At 47.2% G+C, this 14031-nt stretch overlaps 1 protein-coding gene across 1 annotated transcript in view; it reads right to left on the reverse strand.

Moving 5' to 3' along the window:
* Positions 1-14031, reverse strand: part of LOC126523405 (solute carrier family 41 member 1-like) — a 155120-nt gene that overhangs the window by 84486 nt on the left and 56603 nt on the right. Inside the window, exons 2-3 of the mRNA XM_050172027.3 lie at positions 2783-2927; positions 698-771 (exon numbers count right to left, since the gene is read on the reverse strand). Of these exons, the coding sequence (XP_050027984.1) occupies positions 698-771; positions 2783-2927 (219 nt within the window). The remainder of the gene's footprint in view (positions 1-697; positions 772-2782; positions 2928-14031) is intronic.

Below are 14031 nucleotides of genomic sequence, written 5' to 3' on the forward strand. Positions count from 1 at the left end.
AAAAAGGCAATAAGAAACTACAGGTAGCGTACAAATAGCACACTGTATGTGGCATATACTGCATGTACAAATAACACATGGTACGTGCAAGTAACAGCAACTACAAGTAAGTAATACAATGCAATTACATTATAGAAACACCATTACTGTAAACTCCATTATTAGCATTAAAACAACACACAAGCATGGCGATAAAACCCCAAAATAAACAAGTAGAAACTTGCGTTTCTTTAAAACATCGCTAGAGAATTCGCGCCTTAAAATACCACTGCGATGAGTTTACAATTTACAAATGGCACCGATATGCGGCAACCGCCTGCAGAGCGCGCAAGCAGCGGACTGTCTTTCCGGAGTGTCACGCCTCCGCGGATTGTTGCAGACCTGCACTGCACCTCGTTCTTGGAACTGCCTCCAGATTTCAGTCGCTAACTGTGCCGTTGATTCCTTTGTGCTCCTCACACGCCACTCCTCAAAGAGCCTCCGCTGTGCGACTTTGCATCAAACGCAGCTGTCGTCGATTCTGTCCCCAAGCGCAGCAACTCAGTCAGGCCGCTCAGTGAACGGTCGATACTCCAGCCACCAAGAACTTCCGGTGCATGCTCTACACCGTACTAATGTCGTTTTGCGGAAAGCTTGTCGCGGGAATGCCGTGTACCACTATACACCCCACTGATGGAGAGAAGAGTGGCGTGCTCACCGTTGATGACGGGTTGAAACACGACCAGTCCGCTGAAGTGGGTGACGGCCAGGTCGAGAATGTAGCGGCCGATGCTAGAGAAAAAAAAAAAACGAAAGTGAGCGCGATATAGAAGTATGCTGAGCCCTATGTTTGATTACGGGGAAATATTTTTAATGCTTAACAATGTTTATGCCTACCCAACGAGGAAACCCGTCTGTCTATCCGTCCGTCACGTAAGGCGATCGCTTTCAAAGCAAGGCCCGCATCAGCGAGTGAATTGACCTTTTGCTGCCTCTCGCTTCAATATGGACTAAGCTGTGAGAACACAGCGCGCACGAAGCTATCAGAACTCGGTGCGCTCCGTTCGCACCGCAAATCGCTTCAAGATAGGCCCCGTGCGGCAGCGCCATATGCAAGCGCCGCCGGAGCACGGCTGATCACTGTTGATAATGGTTCGCATCGAGAGGAGCCAGCGTCATCGACCACGTGTACGTACGAGGTCTACCGAACGTGACACTGTCCAATTGCGTCATGTACTACAGCAAACGTCGGCTAGTGCTCATCTTCCACGAATCAACGGCATCATCCAAACGCACTGACAACCAATTTGACGATAAAGAAGAAACGCAACAAGTAGAGATAGTGTACATAATAAATGTTGTATATATTTGCTGCACTTGCAAAATCTCTCTTGTCATTTAATACCACATCTACATCTTCTAGGAATTATCTATAACATAAGCGAATATTGCTGCTTGTCGCCTCTTTCTTGTCGTCTCATGCTGGCCTAAGTTAACATTTCGGTGTTGCAACCGCGCTACTCCGCTTCACGATCCTCTCGCGGTGTTTCTCACAGTTATACCAAACACAGCACCATAGGACAACGAAACTGCAGCTGATTAGTATGAAATGCTCGCGCATCGTTTCGATAGCTCCCACAAGAGATTATGTGTGTGATTTTTCCAAAGCCAAGGATGGTCAAATGACGCCTACCCGAGCTTTGCCAGCGTCTTGCGTTGCCCTGTGTGTCTTGCCTCTAAAAATGGCGAAAATCACCCGGAACACAGCAAGTCTGCTCTGCAACGAATTTTTCCGAGCGATACGAAATTTGGATGACTGCAGCTCGTATGCCGCTCTTGGCTATGTCGCGGTTTGTATGTCGCGACTTGGGCACCCGCGCTAGTTTTCTATTTTTGTGTCTTGCGTAAACGCGAACGCAAGAAGAAGCTGACTATTGTGATTGCCGATACACAGGCACACCCTGTACCATGTGCTGTCATTGACACGAACACAAGAAGACAGAGTTATTGTCAAAATGTAAACCTTCCAACTCCACACAAATCTCGTGCATTCAAAAAGCAATCTCTTCAGATGTGACTGGCTTGGGTTTTACACGTCCCCAAGTCGCTTGTGTCCCCAATTCTAAAACTCTCTATTACTGTCATGCCGACGCGTCGTGCAAAGTTTTCGATGTGTGACATGGTGTGAACATGTAGTGGGACCGCCGTACGTGGGTGCCCTACCTTGGACCCTTCGCCCTTCGTGACCTTCTTGAGATCAGGGAATCCCTGAAAGGTTGGCCAAAATGCATTCGGACAAGCACCTGAGCAGGCGGCGTATTTACAATACAAATCTGATCTGAGCTTGATGCGGGGAACAAGTTCAAATCAGCCTTGGACAGCAAATAGTATGCAATTCCTCCGCCTCATAAATCGCACTTGACTTCACCAGTGTTGCCGGCCGGTGTCATTGCTTATGCTTATGACCAGTGTCATTGCTTATGCTCCTTTTTTTTTGTTGGCATGCAGATGTGACGTTGGATATCTTTAATACCGTGATCACGTGGTGCACTGGGTTTAGAGGCCGCACGAGACGTTCAGAACGCTGTCAAGGCTACGGTGCGTGCTTTTGTGGCGCATGCTCGGGGGCCGCTCTCGTTTGTGTGATATGTACTCAGCTGCGGGGAAGTGATACAACCGACTACAGTTTTTTCACACGCTCAGTGCCTTGTCTGGTGTGCAATATTTCCGATGTCAGATGCTATTTAGAGCTTCATACAATAGGGGGCAAGGAAAGAGAAAAGAAAGACGAAGCTAGCAGCACCTGGAGATGATCATGGCGACGATGATTGGCCACCAGCCGACGGCCAGCACCTTCCTAGAGGTCGGGTGGCCACGCGCCAGGCACACCCACGCGGGGCACACGAGCACCAAAGCAGCGCCGAACACACTGGCTATCCAGGGCCGTGCTGCGAAAAAGAGAGGTGTTTACTAACAAAAGCAAGAGAAGGATGACACGAAACACGGCATGAGCGCTGTAATGCGCGAAATGGCCGCTTCGTGTCACGAAAGATAATGACCTCTTGAAGGTCGCAATACAGACATAAGACTTAGCCAGTAGACAATAAAACGTAGAAATTTTTCGGGAAAACCGTTTTTGAACGTTTGACTGAAATGTAGAAACAATGGGGACATACACAAAAATAACGACGAAAGTGGACAGGAGCTGCACAGTGAGGCATCGCGCGTGTCACGTGGACGTTACGGATTCGTTTACCACTGGCGAGAAGATGTCTTTTCTTCCAATTTCATTTAACGTTTCCTTATTTCGATATTTCAGTTATACATGAACACTTATTGCTCCTATAATTTCTTAAGCGTCGCTGTATGTAACATTATCATGGTTGTTACTAAAAATTCCGTGCGCTTGGTTTCTGCGATTATTCGAAACCCTTACTTTGGCTCATACCCTAGCTTTACCCAAGCTATGCTCAAGCTGATACTCACTAAGAATGTGCTCAACACGGCTCACTTCGCAACAGAGCTCATAATATAAGACCCGGCCTGGCTCTCTCAGACTCACCGGCAATCAGTCTTGGCGCAGCTCGTTCGCGCTAATTCGATTCAGTCGATGTTATTCGATACACTAAGATACTGAATAATATAGGCAAAACATCGTGATTGCCGATACACAGACACACTCGCTACCATATGCAGTTGGATTGACATGAAGACAAGACAGAGTTACTGTCAAACTGTAAAGCTTCAAACCTCACATCAATCTCGTGGATTTAAAAAACAATCTCTTCACATGTGATTCAGACTTGTTTCAATACACTCAGACTCGCACAAGCTTTCATTCACTGGTACTCCCTCTGACCCACAATCATGATCATTCCAACAACCCTCGACTTGCACAGATTGAGGCCACCGTGGTTTACCTCGGCTCGCTCGGCTTGGGTTTGCTCAGGCTTACATACCAATTGAACTCACTGGAGCCATCGGCTACCAGTTTAACTGAATCAGCTAATAATTGTAGGGCTCGACGAAAATTCGTCTGGTCAGCGGAAATAATGAAGTTGTGCTCAGTGATCAATTGAAGGTGAAAAAAAGTTTGGAGGGCGCTTAAAGGGAAGTTGAAAGGTTTTCCAGAAAAAATGAGTGAAGAGCAGTACGCCGTTGTTTTCAACCCTCTGAATTAGAATATCGCATCGAAATTGAGTGAAAGAAAGCGCAAACATATTTTATTTCGACGAAAAGTGCAGCAGCAGACACGCCCAGCTCACGCGCCTCGTTTCCGCCTGTGATTGGTCGGGCGCCTCGTGACGTCAACAATGGTGTTCGTCCGGACCGACTGCTGCCGCTACACACGAAGCACGGTGCAAAGTAGTTTGGTGGTGTTTTGCTGAGACGGTCATGGAAATTTTCGAGAGCTTGAGTTTCCCTGAGTAGTTCGGCGTTAAGTCCAAACTCTACGAGAGCGATTTTGCGCGCGACGGTGACGGGCGACGGCTTCGAGCGACAAAACGGGCCGTCGCTTGAACAAATCGCTCGGTGTTGTCGCTCGATCGCTCGTTTCTAGAAATCTAGAACTCGTCGCTCGTCGCCCGGAATTGCTATGAGGGACTAGCCAATTGTGCGAAGCCGAAACTGGATGTACATAACTCAAATACTGCTGTTTGTCGCACGGAACGAGCACACTATTGAATTTTACACGTGCAAGAATAAGAACCTAGTGCAAGACCTTCAGAAATATTTTATGCTCCTTCTTGAGTAAAATACGTCAACTTAAATTGATAAAGCTTGCGTCACGCTAGTTTCGGCGCGTATATTGTTGCCCTCATTCCGGGAAGTCGTCGCTCAAAGCCGTCGCTCGCGTGGAGTTCGGCTTGCAGTCGACGAGTGAACGTGACAGCCATCGCCTCGCTTGTAGCGCTGTCGCTGTCGCGTGCTAGATCACTTGTAAGGGGTTTATACTTGTACATACTACACGTACGTACATACTTGTACATACTACATGTATTAGCCGATTGCGAAGAGCCGGCCTCTCCAAGAAGCAAAAAATGCTGGCGCAAGCACTGCTTTCCACGCGAACGAAGGTGAAGTGTTAGCACCTCCTTGTGTTGGAAATGTTCTTTGGCGAGTATGATTTTTGCTAAGCTGAATCCAGCGTTCCAGTGAGTAAGTTTCCGGGCAAACAACTGTAGTGTTATGTTCCTGCATGCCTCCTCGTAGAACGTAAGCGGTGATGCGATCTTCAGCATTTGTGCGCTGCCCCCAAGCTGTCGGCAATCTACACAGACGGTTTAAACGCGGGAAAAGTTTACCGGCTGTTGTAGCACGTGTAGTATAGAACCTTCATCAGCGCGCCATCCGCACGCTACTCGTGACCGGCGAATTCCGCCGGCTACGTGAGATGGTCGGTTTCTTATGTGTGCGAGAGAAGGGGGAGTGCAGCGTCTTTGCGTGAGCAGGCTTTCCAACACATGCAAACTTTAAGCTTGCCCTGCGTTACGGTAGCTGCATGCAGGCTGTTTCACAACACACGTGCGAATAGAAAATTCGCGGCGCTGGGCGATGAAACCTGCGTCAAGGGTGGGCGATAAACATGCACCTTCCGTTCGGCGTGCTAACTGTTTTTTTTAGGAGAACCCAAAGCACGCATTATTGATAAACTCCGGTAGTAATCGTCACGGAAGTGGTTAAAGCACAACACTTGTTCTTGAGCGCTTGAAGTTGTTTCGCTTCACAGCAGCCTCCCACTTAGCTGAAAGCTTCTTGTCTTGCAGGAATTAATGGAACATCGGAACATCGTCGCGGCCGCTGGTGTTCGTGCAAGCGTAGGCTGCACAGAACGCCGGCATGACCGGCCTACAAGTTCAATTGATGCTGCGCACGTCAACTACCACTCCTATATACACAAATAAAGGAATGTAGGGCCGAGCGAAGCAGATTAGGACGAGACGCACGGAGAAGTAAGCCCGGTCAGGCACGGTCGTGGAGGCTGCGAAGGAGCGGAACACCAGTGTTGACGTCACTACGCCGCCGTTTCCGGCCTCCGCTCGCATCATCAGCGTGAGCGGCAGCGCGCGGCGCTCGACGGGGGGCGGAGCTACAGTGCAATTTTCTCCGACGATTGCGTCGCTCCTAAGTGAAAAATCCCCCCCAAAATCTTACCTTCATGGTTTATAAGGTTCCCGCCTCCGTATATGAGCGTCTTATTGAATTCGACAGACTCTTCAGCTTCCCTTTAAGCTTCGTCTTTAAGACCGGAACGCGATATCATTCAAAGATCCACGACTTCTTATCACGCTTCCCGGCAACTGCAGTTTATGTAACCGCAATGTTTTGCAGGCAACGCTGGCGGTGAACGCTGTACACACAAGTGAGCTTTATGCTTTTTTTTTTTTGATGACGTTGCAAGGAACCGAGCGTGCCGTGCCACTCCTACTAAGGCCTCAGTTGCGGAAATAAGCGCGCGCAAAGCCACGCGCCTAAAAACGCGCGCCGCGAAAGCAACAATGCTCTGCTCGCGCGAGGATGGGTTCTTTCGCGGCGCCGCCTTTCCGCAAACCCAAGCGCGCCAATCACAGGCGCCAAAGTCGTCGCGTGGGCGGTCAATGCTGTCAGCGGCAAGCCCGACCGGCGCGCGTGCCGTGTTTTCTCGGCAGGCATCATTGGCGCACGGTGATTCCCGAGGCACCTCGAGAGAAGGCGATGATGATGATGAAAAACTTTATTTATCCCTCTTTAAAGGGAAGGGGGCAATGGAATAGAGGGTGGGGGGAGGAACTAGTTGAAGTAGGCCTCCTTTATCCTCTCAGCCCACTCCAGGATGGCCTCCTGAAGTTCGGGCCTGGAGCTGCGCAAGGCACCCTCCCACTGCTCCTCAGTAGATATTAATTGCCTGAGGAAAGAGGGAAGGGGGTGCTTCGGGCACCCCCACATGATGTGGTAATAAAATTACATTTTCTTGTATATTCAAATTACAATAGGACGCTATCATGTTTGTAGGTTGTGTGTAAGTTGTACTTTGCGACTTTTGTGACACATTTTACTTCGAGAAATTCAGTTATTTTAGTAATGCCTGTGCCTGCGTGTTTCGGGATGCGTGGTCCCGGGATGATTTCTCTCGCCCACAACGACGCCGGATTTTCTGTGACGGTTCCTTGATAGCACTAAGTCAGACAACAGGCGTTTGTCGTTTTTTACGCCAGGATATGATGCAGCGAGTTGAATTTGTAGCAGGTAGGTTTCAATCTGTCCTGTTTAACGGAAAGGTGTGACAAAAACAAGCAGCGGCTTCCATCTAAATTTTATTTGGGTGAATCACATATGCCGTGTATTCCAATTAATGCTAGACAAGCTGTCCGAAGAAAAAATTCAAGAGACACTTGGTTATCCCTACATGGATGAATGCAAAAGTATTGCGACTACCCCGCAATGCTTAAACATTATGGCACAACGCAAGGTCGAGGGCTCGACTCCCAGCAAACGTCGTGGGATCGAGTGCTTTAACTCTACCCTAATTCGCTGTGTCTTAACTAACATTAAAACTAAAGGTGGTGGGATCGACTCTTCCCAAAGATTATGGGTCCGAGTGCCTTAACAAACTGTACCTTAATTCACTGTGCGTTAATTACCTTCCGCTTAACAATAAAGGTGGTGGTTTCCACTCCTACCAAGTGTGGTAGGTTCGAATGCCTTAACTCTATCTGAGTTAACTATGCCCTAGCTAACTTCGCCTTAATTACCACCAAAAGGCGTGGGTTCGACTCCTACCAAGGGTCTGGGGTTCCAGTGCCTTAACACTAGCTTAATTCACTACGCTTTAATTAACTTCGCCTTAACACTGAAGGTGGTGGGCTCGACTCCTACCAAAGGTCGTTGGTTCGAGTGTTTTAACTAACTCTATCTAGGTTAACTCTTCCCTATAGTGGTGGGCTCGACTCTTACCAAAGGTCGTGGGTTCAAGTGTTCTACCTTAATCCACTGTGACTTAATTACCTTCACCTTAATACCAAAGGTGGTGGGGTTCCGCTCCTACCGAGCGTCATGGATTCGAGTGCCTTAATTAACTCTGAGTTTACTCTGCCCAAACTAACTCCGCCTTAATTAGTACAGAAGGTCGTGGGTTCGACTCCTACCAAAGATCATGGGTCCCGTGCCTTAACTTAACCTTAATTCACGGTGCCTTAATTAACTTCGCCTTAAGAATAAAGGTGGTGGGCTCAACTCCTACCAAAGGTCGTGGGTTCGAGTGCTCTACCTAACTCCACCTTAATTCAACGTACCTTGATTAACTTCCCTTTAACACCAAAGCTCGTGGGTGCTGCTCCTACCAGGTGTCATGGGTGCGAGTGCGTTAATTAACTGAAACTGAGTTACTTCTGCCCAAACTATCTCCACCTTAATTAGCACCGAAGGTCGTGGGCTAGACTCCTACTAATGGTCGTGGGTTCGAGTACTTTGCCTTACTCTACCTTAATTCAATTTCTCTATCACCTGATTGATAGTGTGAATATGATCTATTGTTGCGTAGCCTTTACGGAATCCTGCCTGGTCCTTTGGTTGACGGAAGTCTAAGGTGTTCCTGATTCTATTTGCAATTGCCTTAGTAAATACTTTGTAGGCAACGGACAGTAAGCTTATCGGTCTATAATTTTTAAGTCTTTGGCGTCCCCTTTTTTATGAATTAGGATTGTGTTGTTGGCTTTCTTCCAAGATTCCTGTCCACTCGGGGTCACGAGGCATTGCGTATACAGGGTGGCCAGTTTTTCTAGAACAATCTGGCCACCATCCTTCAACAAATCTGATGTTGCCTGATCCTCCCCAGCTGCGTTCCCTCTTTGCATAGCTCCCAAGCCCAAGGCTTTGTTTACTTCTTCCGGCGTTACTCGCGGGATGGCAAATTCCTCTAGACAATTCTCTTTTCCATTATCTTCGTGGGTGCCACTGGTACTGTATAAATTTCTATAAAACTATTCAGCCACTTGAACTATCTCATCCATATTAGTAACGATATTGTCGACTTCGTCTGTTAACGGATACATTTGATTCTTGCCTATGCCTAGTTTCTTCTTCACTGCTTTTAGGCTTGCTCCGTTCATGAGAGCATGTTCATTTCTATCCATACTATACTTCCTTATGTCAGCTGTCTTACGCTTATTGATTAACTTGGAATGTTCTGCCAGTTATATTCTAGCTTTAGGGTTAGAAGCTTTCACACATTGGCGTTTTTCCATCAGATCTTTCGTCTCCTGCGACAGCTTACTGGTATCCTGTCTAACGAAGTTACCACCGACTTCTATTGCACACTCCTTAATGATGCGCATAAGATTGCCGTTCATTGCTTCAACACTAAGGTCACCTTTCTGAGTTAAAGCCGAATATATGTTCTGTAGCTTAATTTGGAATCCTTCTATTTTCTCTTTTACCGCTACCTCAGGTAAAATAGAGGACTTCCGAATCAAGCTACAGAACAGATATTCGGCTTTTTTCTGTACTTTGATTCCCTCTTTCATGTCTAGGCTAATTCGAGTTCTTACCATACTATAGTCACTGCAGAGCACCTTGCCGAGCACGTCCACATCTTGTATAATGCCACGGTTGGCGCAGACTATGAAGTCTATTTCATTTCTAGTCTCGTCATTCTGGCTCCTCCACGTCCACTTTCGGCAATCTCGTTTGCGGAAGAAGGTATTCATTATCCACATATTATTCCGTTCTGCAAACTGTACTAATAACTCTTCCCTGCTATTCCTAGAACATATGCCATATTACCCCATTGACTTGTCTTCAGCCTGCTTTTTGCCTACCCTGGCATTGAAGTCGCCCATCAGAATAGTGTATTTTGTTTTGACTTTATCCATCACCGATTCGACGTCTTCATAGAAGCTTTCGACTTCCTGGTCATCATGACTGGATGTAGGGGCGTAGGCCTGTACGTCCCTCAATTTATACCTCTTATTAAGTTTCACAACAAGACCTGCCACCCTCTCGTTAATGCTATGGAATTCCTGTATGTTACCAGCTATATATTCTTATTAATAAGGAATCCGACTCGTACAGAGTTTTTTTTTTTTCCGAGAGCGGAGCGCAGGCACATTGGCTACGATGTAAAGCGCGATCTATCCCTCAGTATTTGCACCGTTGGATTGTGTTCCCAAATCTTACACCGGGGCATACACTATCTCAGCTGCGTGTCAAGACATGCCCCGTAGTAAGGCATCGCACTCGTGTAATACTAAGGATAGGTTTGTTGATTGCACAATGATATCCTTCACTCCATTGGCCTAAGGTACGGACAGGCCTTAATGGAAGATTACATGAGCACAATATAAAGGTGCAAAAAGGGAGAGAGGCATTTTTCGCTATGCATTGCAGCCAATGCGGCTGTGCTCAATCAATCTCACTGTGGAAGTAACTGCTAAGCATACAAGCGACAGCACCAGGTTGAAGCCGCGGCTATTGCTGCGGGTAAACCTTCTGTCTTCGAAAAGGAAATGTGTTTACCTGGCCGGAGGCGACTACGCCTGTCTACGTAGAGATTTGAAATGTTCTCCATGTTTCGGAAGCTGTGTTTGTGATCTCGTGAACCTTTCTATATTTCATTTATTCATATTTTGTTACTTTCCTTATACAAGATTCCTTATATATTATCTCGCGACACAGAGGTACAACTGCACATGAGGAACAAAGAAAAATGAGTCCAAAACACAGACCTGTCGCAAGGAAAGAAAAAGAAAAGAACATGTTTAAAACACAACACTCAATAAGGTTGCAGAAGCATTGCTTCGGTCAGAGCACCCTTAAAAGCAGCTACTGATGAGTGTCGTTCCATTATTTCAATAACGTATTTATTCTCGTTCAAAAGTTTAGTTATTTGATAATGTATACTTTGTTCGCAGTTATGGCACTCTGCATCCTATTGTTATAATATGAAAATTTAGATTCATTAATATGAACGATAGTTCGAAACTTTGATGGTCTTCTTTGTTTCTGTATATATGTAGGTCGCAAGCTTGCGTTTGTAAAGCTGGTCTACCCTCAAAATGCCTGGCAGTTTCGGAAAGACTGCATGCCTTCGCAATGTTTTAAGCCCGCTTAGAGCTCCAATCCACTTCTTTTGGGCAATGAAAATGTTTTCTATATTGGAAGCAGTAGTGGTGCCCCATATGCGGAGACAATTATATGTGAATGAATCATTGGAGTGTAAAGAATTGGTATGATATTTCTGGGAATTATATTTTTTTTTCTAGAATGCACCTGTACGTGTGCTCCTTATTCAAGGTTTCCCAGCTAACTTGAGCCACATTAAAGACATTCAAATGCCTCCTAGCTGGACCGAAGAAAGGCAACGCAGTTTGCCGTCGCTTGGAGGCACTCAGATTACTTTTTGAATTCCACCTATCTAGATAATTAGTCTTAATTAATCAACTTCTCAAACAATTAATTGCATGAAAAGTTCCAGTGAGGAAATTTTGTAGCGACATTAAAAACTAAAAATACAGATTTCTGTTGCTCCATACGTTCTACATAAGTGTTTTTCCGAATGGGAAAGAAGCCCGCAAATGCACATAAAATTGCCGCGTGACCAGCCGCTCGAGCCACTTTGCACATATTCGAGGGCTACTTCCACTCTCCGAAAAACACTTTTATGCAGCACGTATTGACCAAAAGAAGCTGTACTGGAAGTTTTTCCTGTTGCTCTACAATGTCCTCATTGACTGTATTTTTATCTAATTATGATATTCGAGAAATTGATTATTTAATTACGAGTAATTACCGAATTAGGCGGAATGAAAAACGTTATTTGAGTATATCCAAGTGACAGCAAACAGCATTACCTTTGTTCTATCCAGCCACTTGGCATACGCATATTTTTAAAGTGTATTCACGCAAATGAGATTCATTTGCAAGTCAGCGGCCCCACCGTGCGCTTTCGTGCTTGGTCTGCTGTCGTGCTGTGCACATCATGGATTAACAACTAGCGCGGTCTCAAACAACTACAACTATAGTACGGCTACGTCGCCTACGTTTCTGGTGGCCCCGAGAGTGAACGAGATAGTAGGACATAACGCAGCCACCATGACTCAATTTTTTTGCTACTTACGACCGTGAAAGTCAACTTGATAGGCGGTGCGCGTCAAAGGAGAACGTGTCTGCAATACAGAACCCAAGCAGCGTTGGTTTGTCTTGTCGGCGGGTGGAAACGACCAATATCGGAGTCACGGCGGGAACGGGAAGTTGCGAAGTGGCGCTCGGTTCAAGGGGACGCCAAGGTCGCGGCGGCTGTGGGCCAGCCACGGTCTCCACACAGACAAGTAGGAGCGATTGGAGTCGCGACACTGGGGCAAGAAGAGCTACATAGGCTGGGGGCCGAAGATATCGATTCTCTTATTGCGCTAGACTGAACTAGACTGAGCAGGTGAAGTGTATGAACAGGTTTGCACATCCCTTAATTAGTCTCGTTTGCTTGTGTTCGTCCTTGTTCAAGCTATTTACTCGCTCTATAGCGCAAGAAAAGAAACTTCACAAACTAGCCCAATTCTAAACTTCGCTGGCAGACAAGACGCAAAATAATATTGGCGGTGCATCTATCCTTCAGAGATGATTGGCGAGCCTAATGCAATTAACAATCGATCTTATGGTTAGTGCGTAATTGAAGATATTGTTAGAAGCCCTTCCCGCACATTGGAGAAGGCCCAAGCAAGGGAATGGAGACGAGCATCGAAGAAGCGCTCGTGTGGTTGTTGTTGCGCCATTTCGGCTTCTCTCCGCATACATTACCTAAATACATCTTCCCTTTTGTTTGGCCTAGTCTTATCCCCGCCGCATTTTTGGTGGAAGTGCGAGGTATCGATTCCGGGACCTTTCGTATGTGACTTCACTGTGCTGGCGCAGAAACTTATAAGGGCCAGAGTAGCGAGACAGACGCTTCCAAGACAGGCCCACGTGGCGGGACGGCGTCCAAAGAAGGACCAAAGAGGAGAAGTGAACGGGTCTGTGGTGGCTGTAACAGCGGGCCTTTTTGGAATGTCTGCGATACACAGTGACGATCTTGTGCAATCAGGCGAGCTGATTGAGCCCGAGCAGCAGCATCGCGGTCGTACTCTGTAGGAACGTAGGAGAGTCCCAAAGAGCAGCGTTGGGTGGTGGCCAAAGAACAGGTAGAAAGGAGAAAAGCCGGCGGTGTCGCGGCGGGAGCAGTTGCACGCCAATGTCGCAAAAGGCAGAGTGCTGTCCCAATCACGACGATCTGCGGAAACGTACTTAGAGAGCATCATGGTCAGCGTGCGATTAAGACGTTCGGTAAGCCCATTTGTTTGTGGATGGTAGGCTGTGATTAGCTTGTGACATGTGCGACACGAATGAAGGATGTCGTCAACGACTTTCGAAAGAAATGAACAACTGTGATCAGTCAGCAGCTGTCATGGCGCGCCATGGTGAAGAATGACATTGTGAAGCAGAATGTCCGCGACGTCAGTGGCACAGCTTGTTGGCTGTGCCCGGGTGATGGCATACCGTGTGGTGTAGTTAGTGGCCACGGCAATCGACTTGTTCCCCGTAAAAGAAGTCGGAAATGGTCTAACCAGATCTCGGCCCAAGCGGTAGAACGGCACAGTTGGGTTCTCGATATGCTGAAGTGGACCGGCGGGCAACAAGGACGGGCGCTGCCGGCGCTGGCAGGACTCAATAGCAGCAACATACCCACGTACAGAAGGGTAAATCTCTGGCCAGAAAAACCGACGCCACACCCGGTCGTACGTACGGGACACTCCGGCATGCCCATTGGTTGGGGCATCGTATAGCTATTGGAGCACAGTGGAAAGCAGAGATGTTGGAAGTACAAGCAGAAAGTCTGAGCTGTTGGATTAGTATTGCGTCAGTCGAGAATACCATTACGGAGCACATACACGTGGACAGATGGGTCCGATTGGTGAGAGGTGCAGCTTGTAGATTATTGGAGCGCAATTGTGCACCAGTTAGCTATGCCTCCTGGACATCGCTAAAGTCACAGAGGGCACACGCGCCGGCATCGTGAGCATAGAGGATCCACAGGACGACGGG

The sequence above is a fragment of the Dermacentor andersoni genome, chromosome 6 (assembly GCF_023375885.2).
Source record: "Dermacentor andersoni chromosome 6, qqDerAnde1_hic_scaffold, whole genome shotgun sequence".
NCBI classification, from domain to species: domain Eukaryota; kingdom Metazoa; phylum Arthropoda; class Arachnida; order Ixodida; family Ixodidae; genus Dermacentor; species Dermacentor andersoni.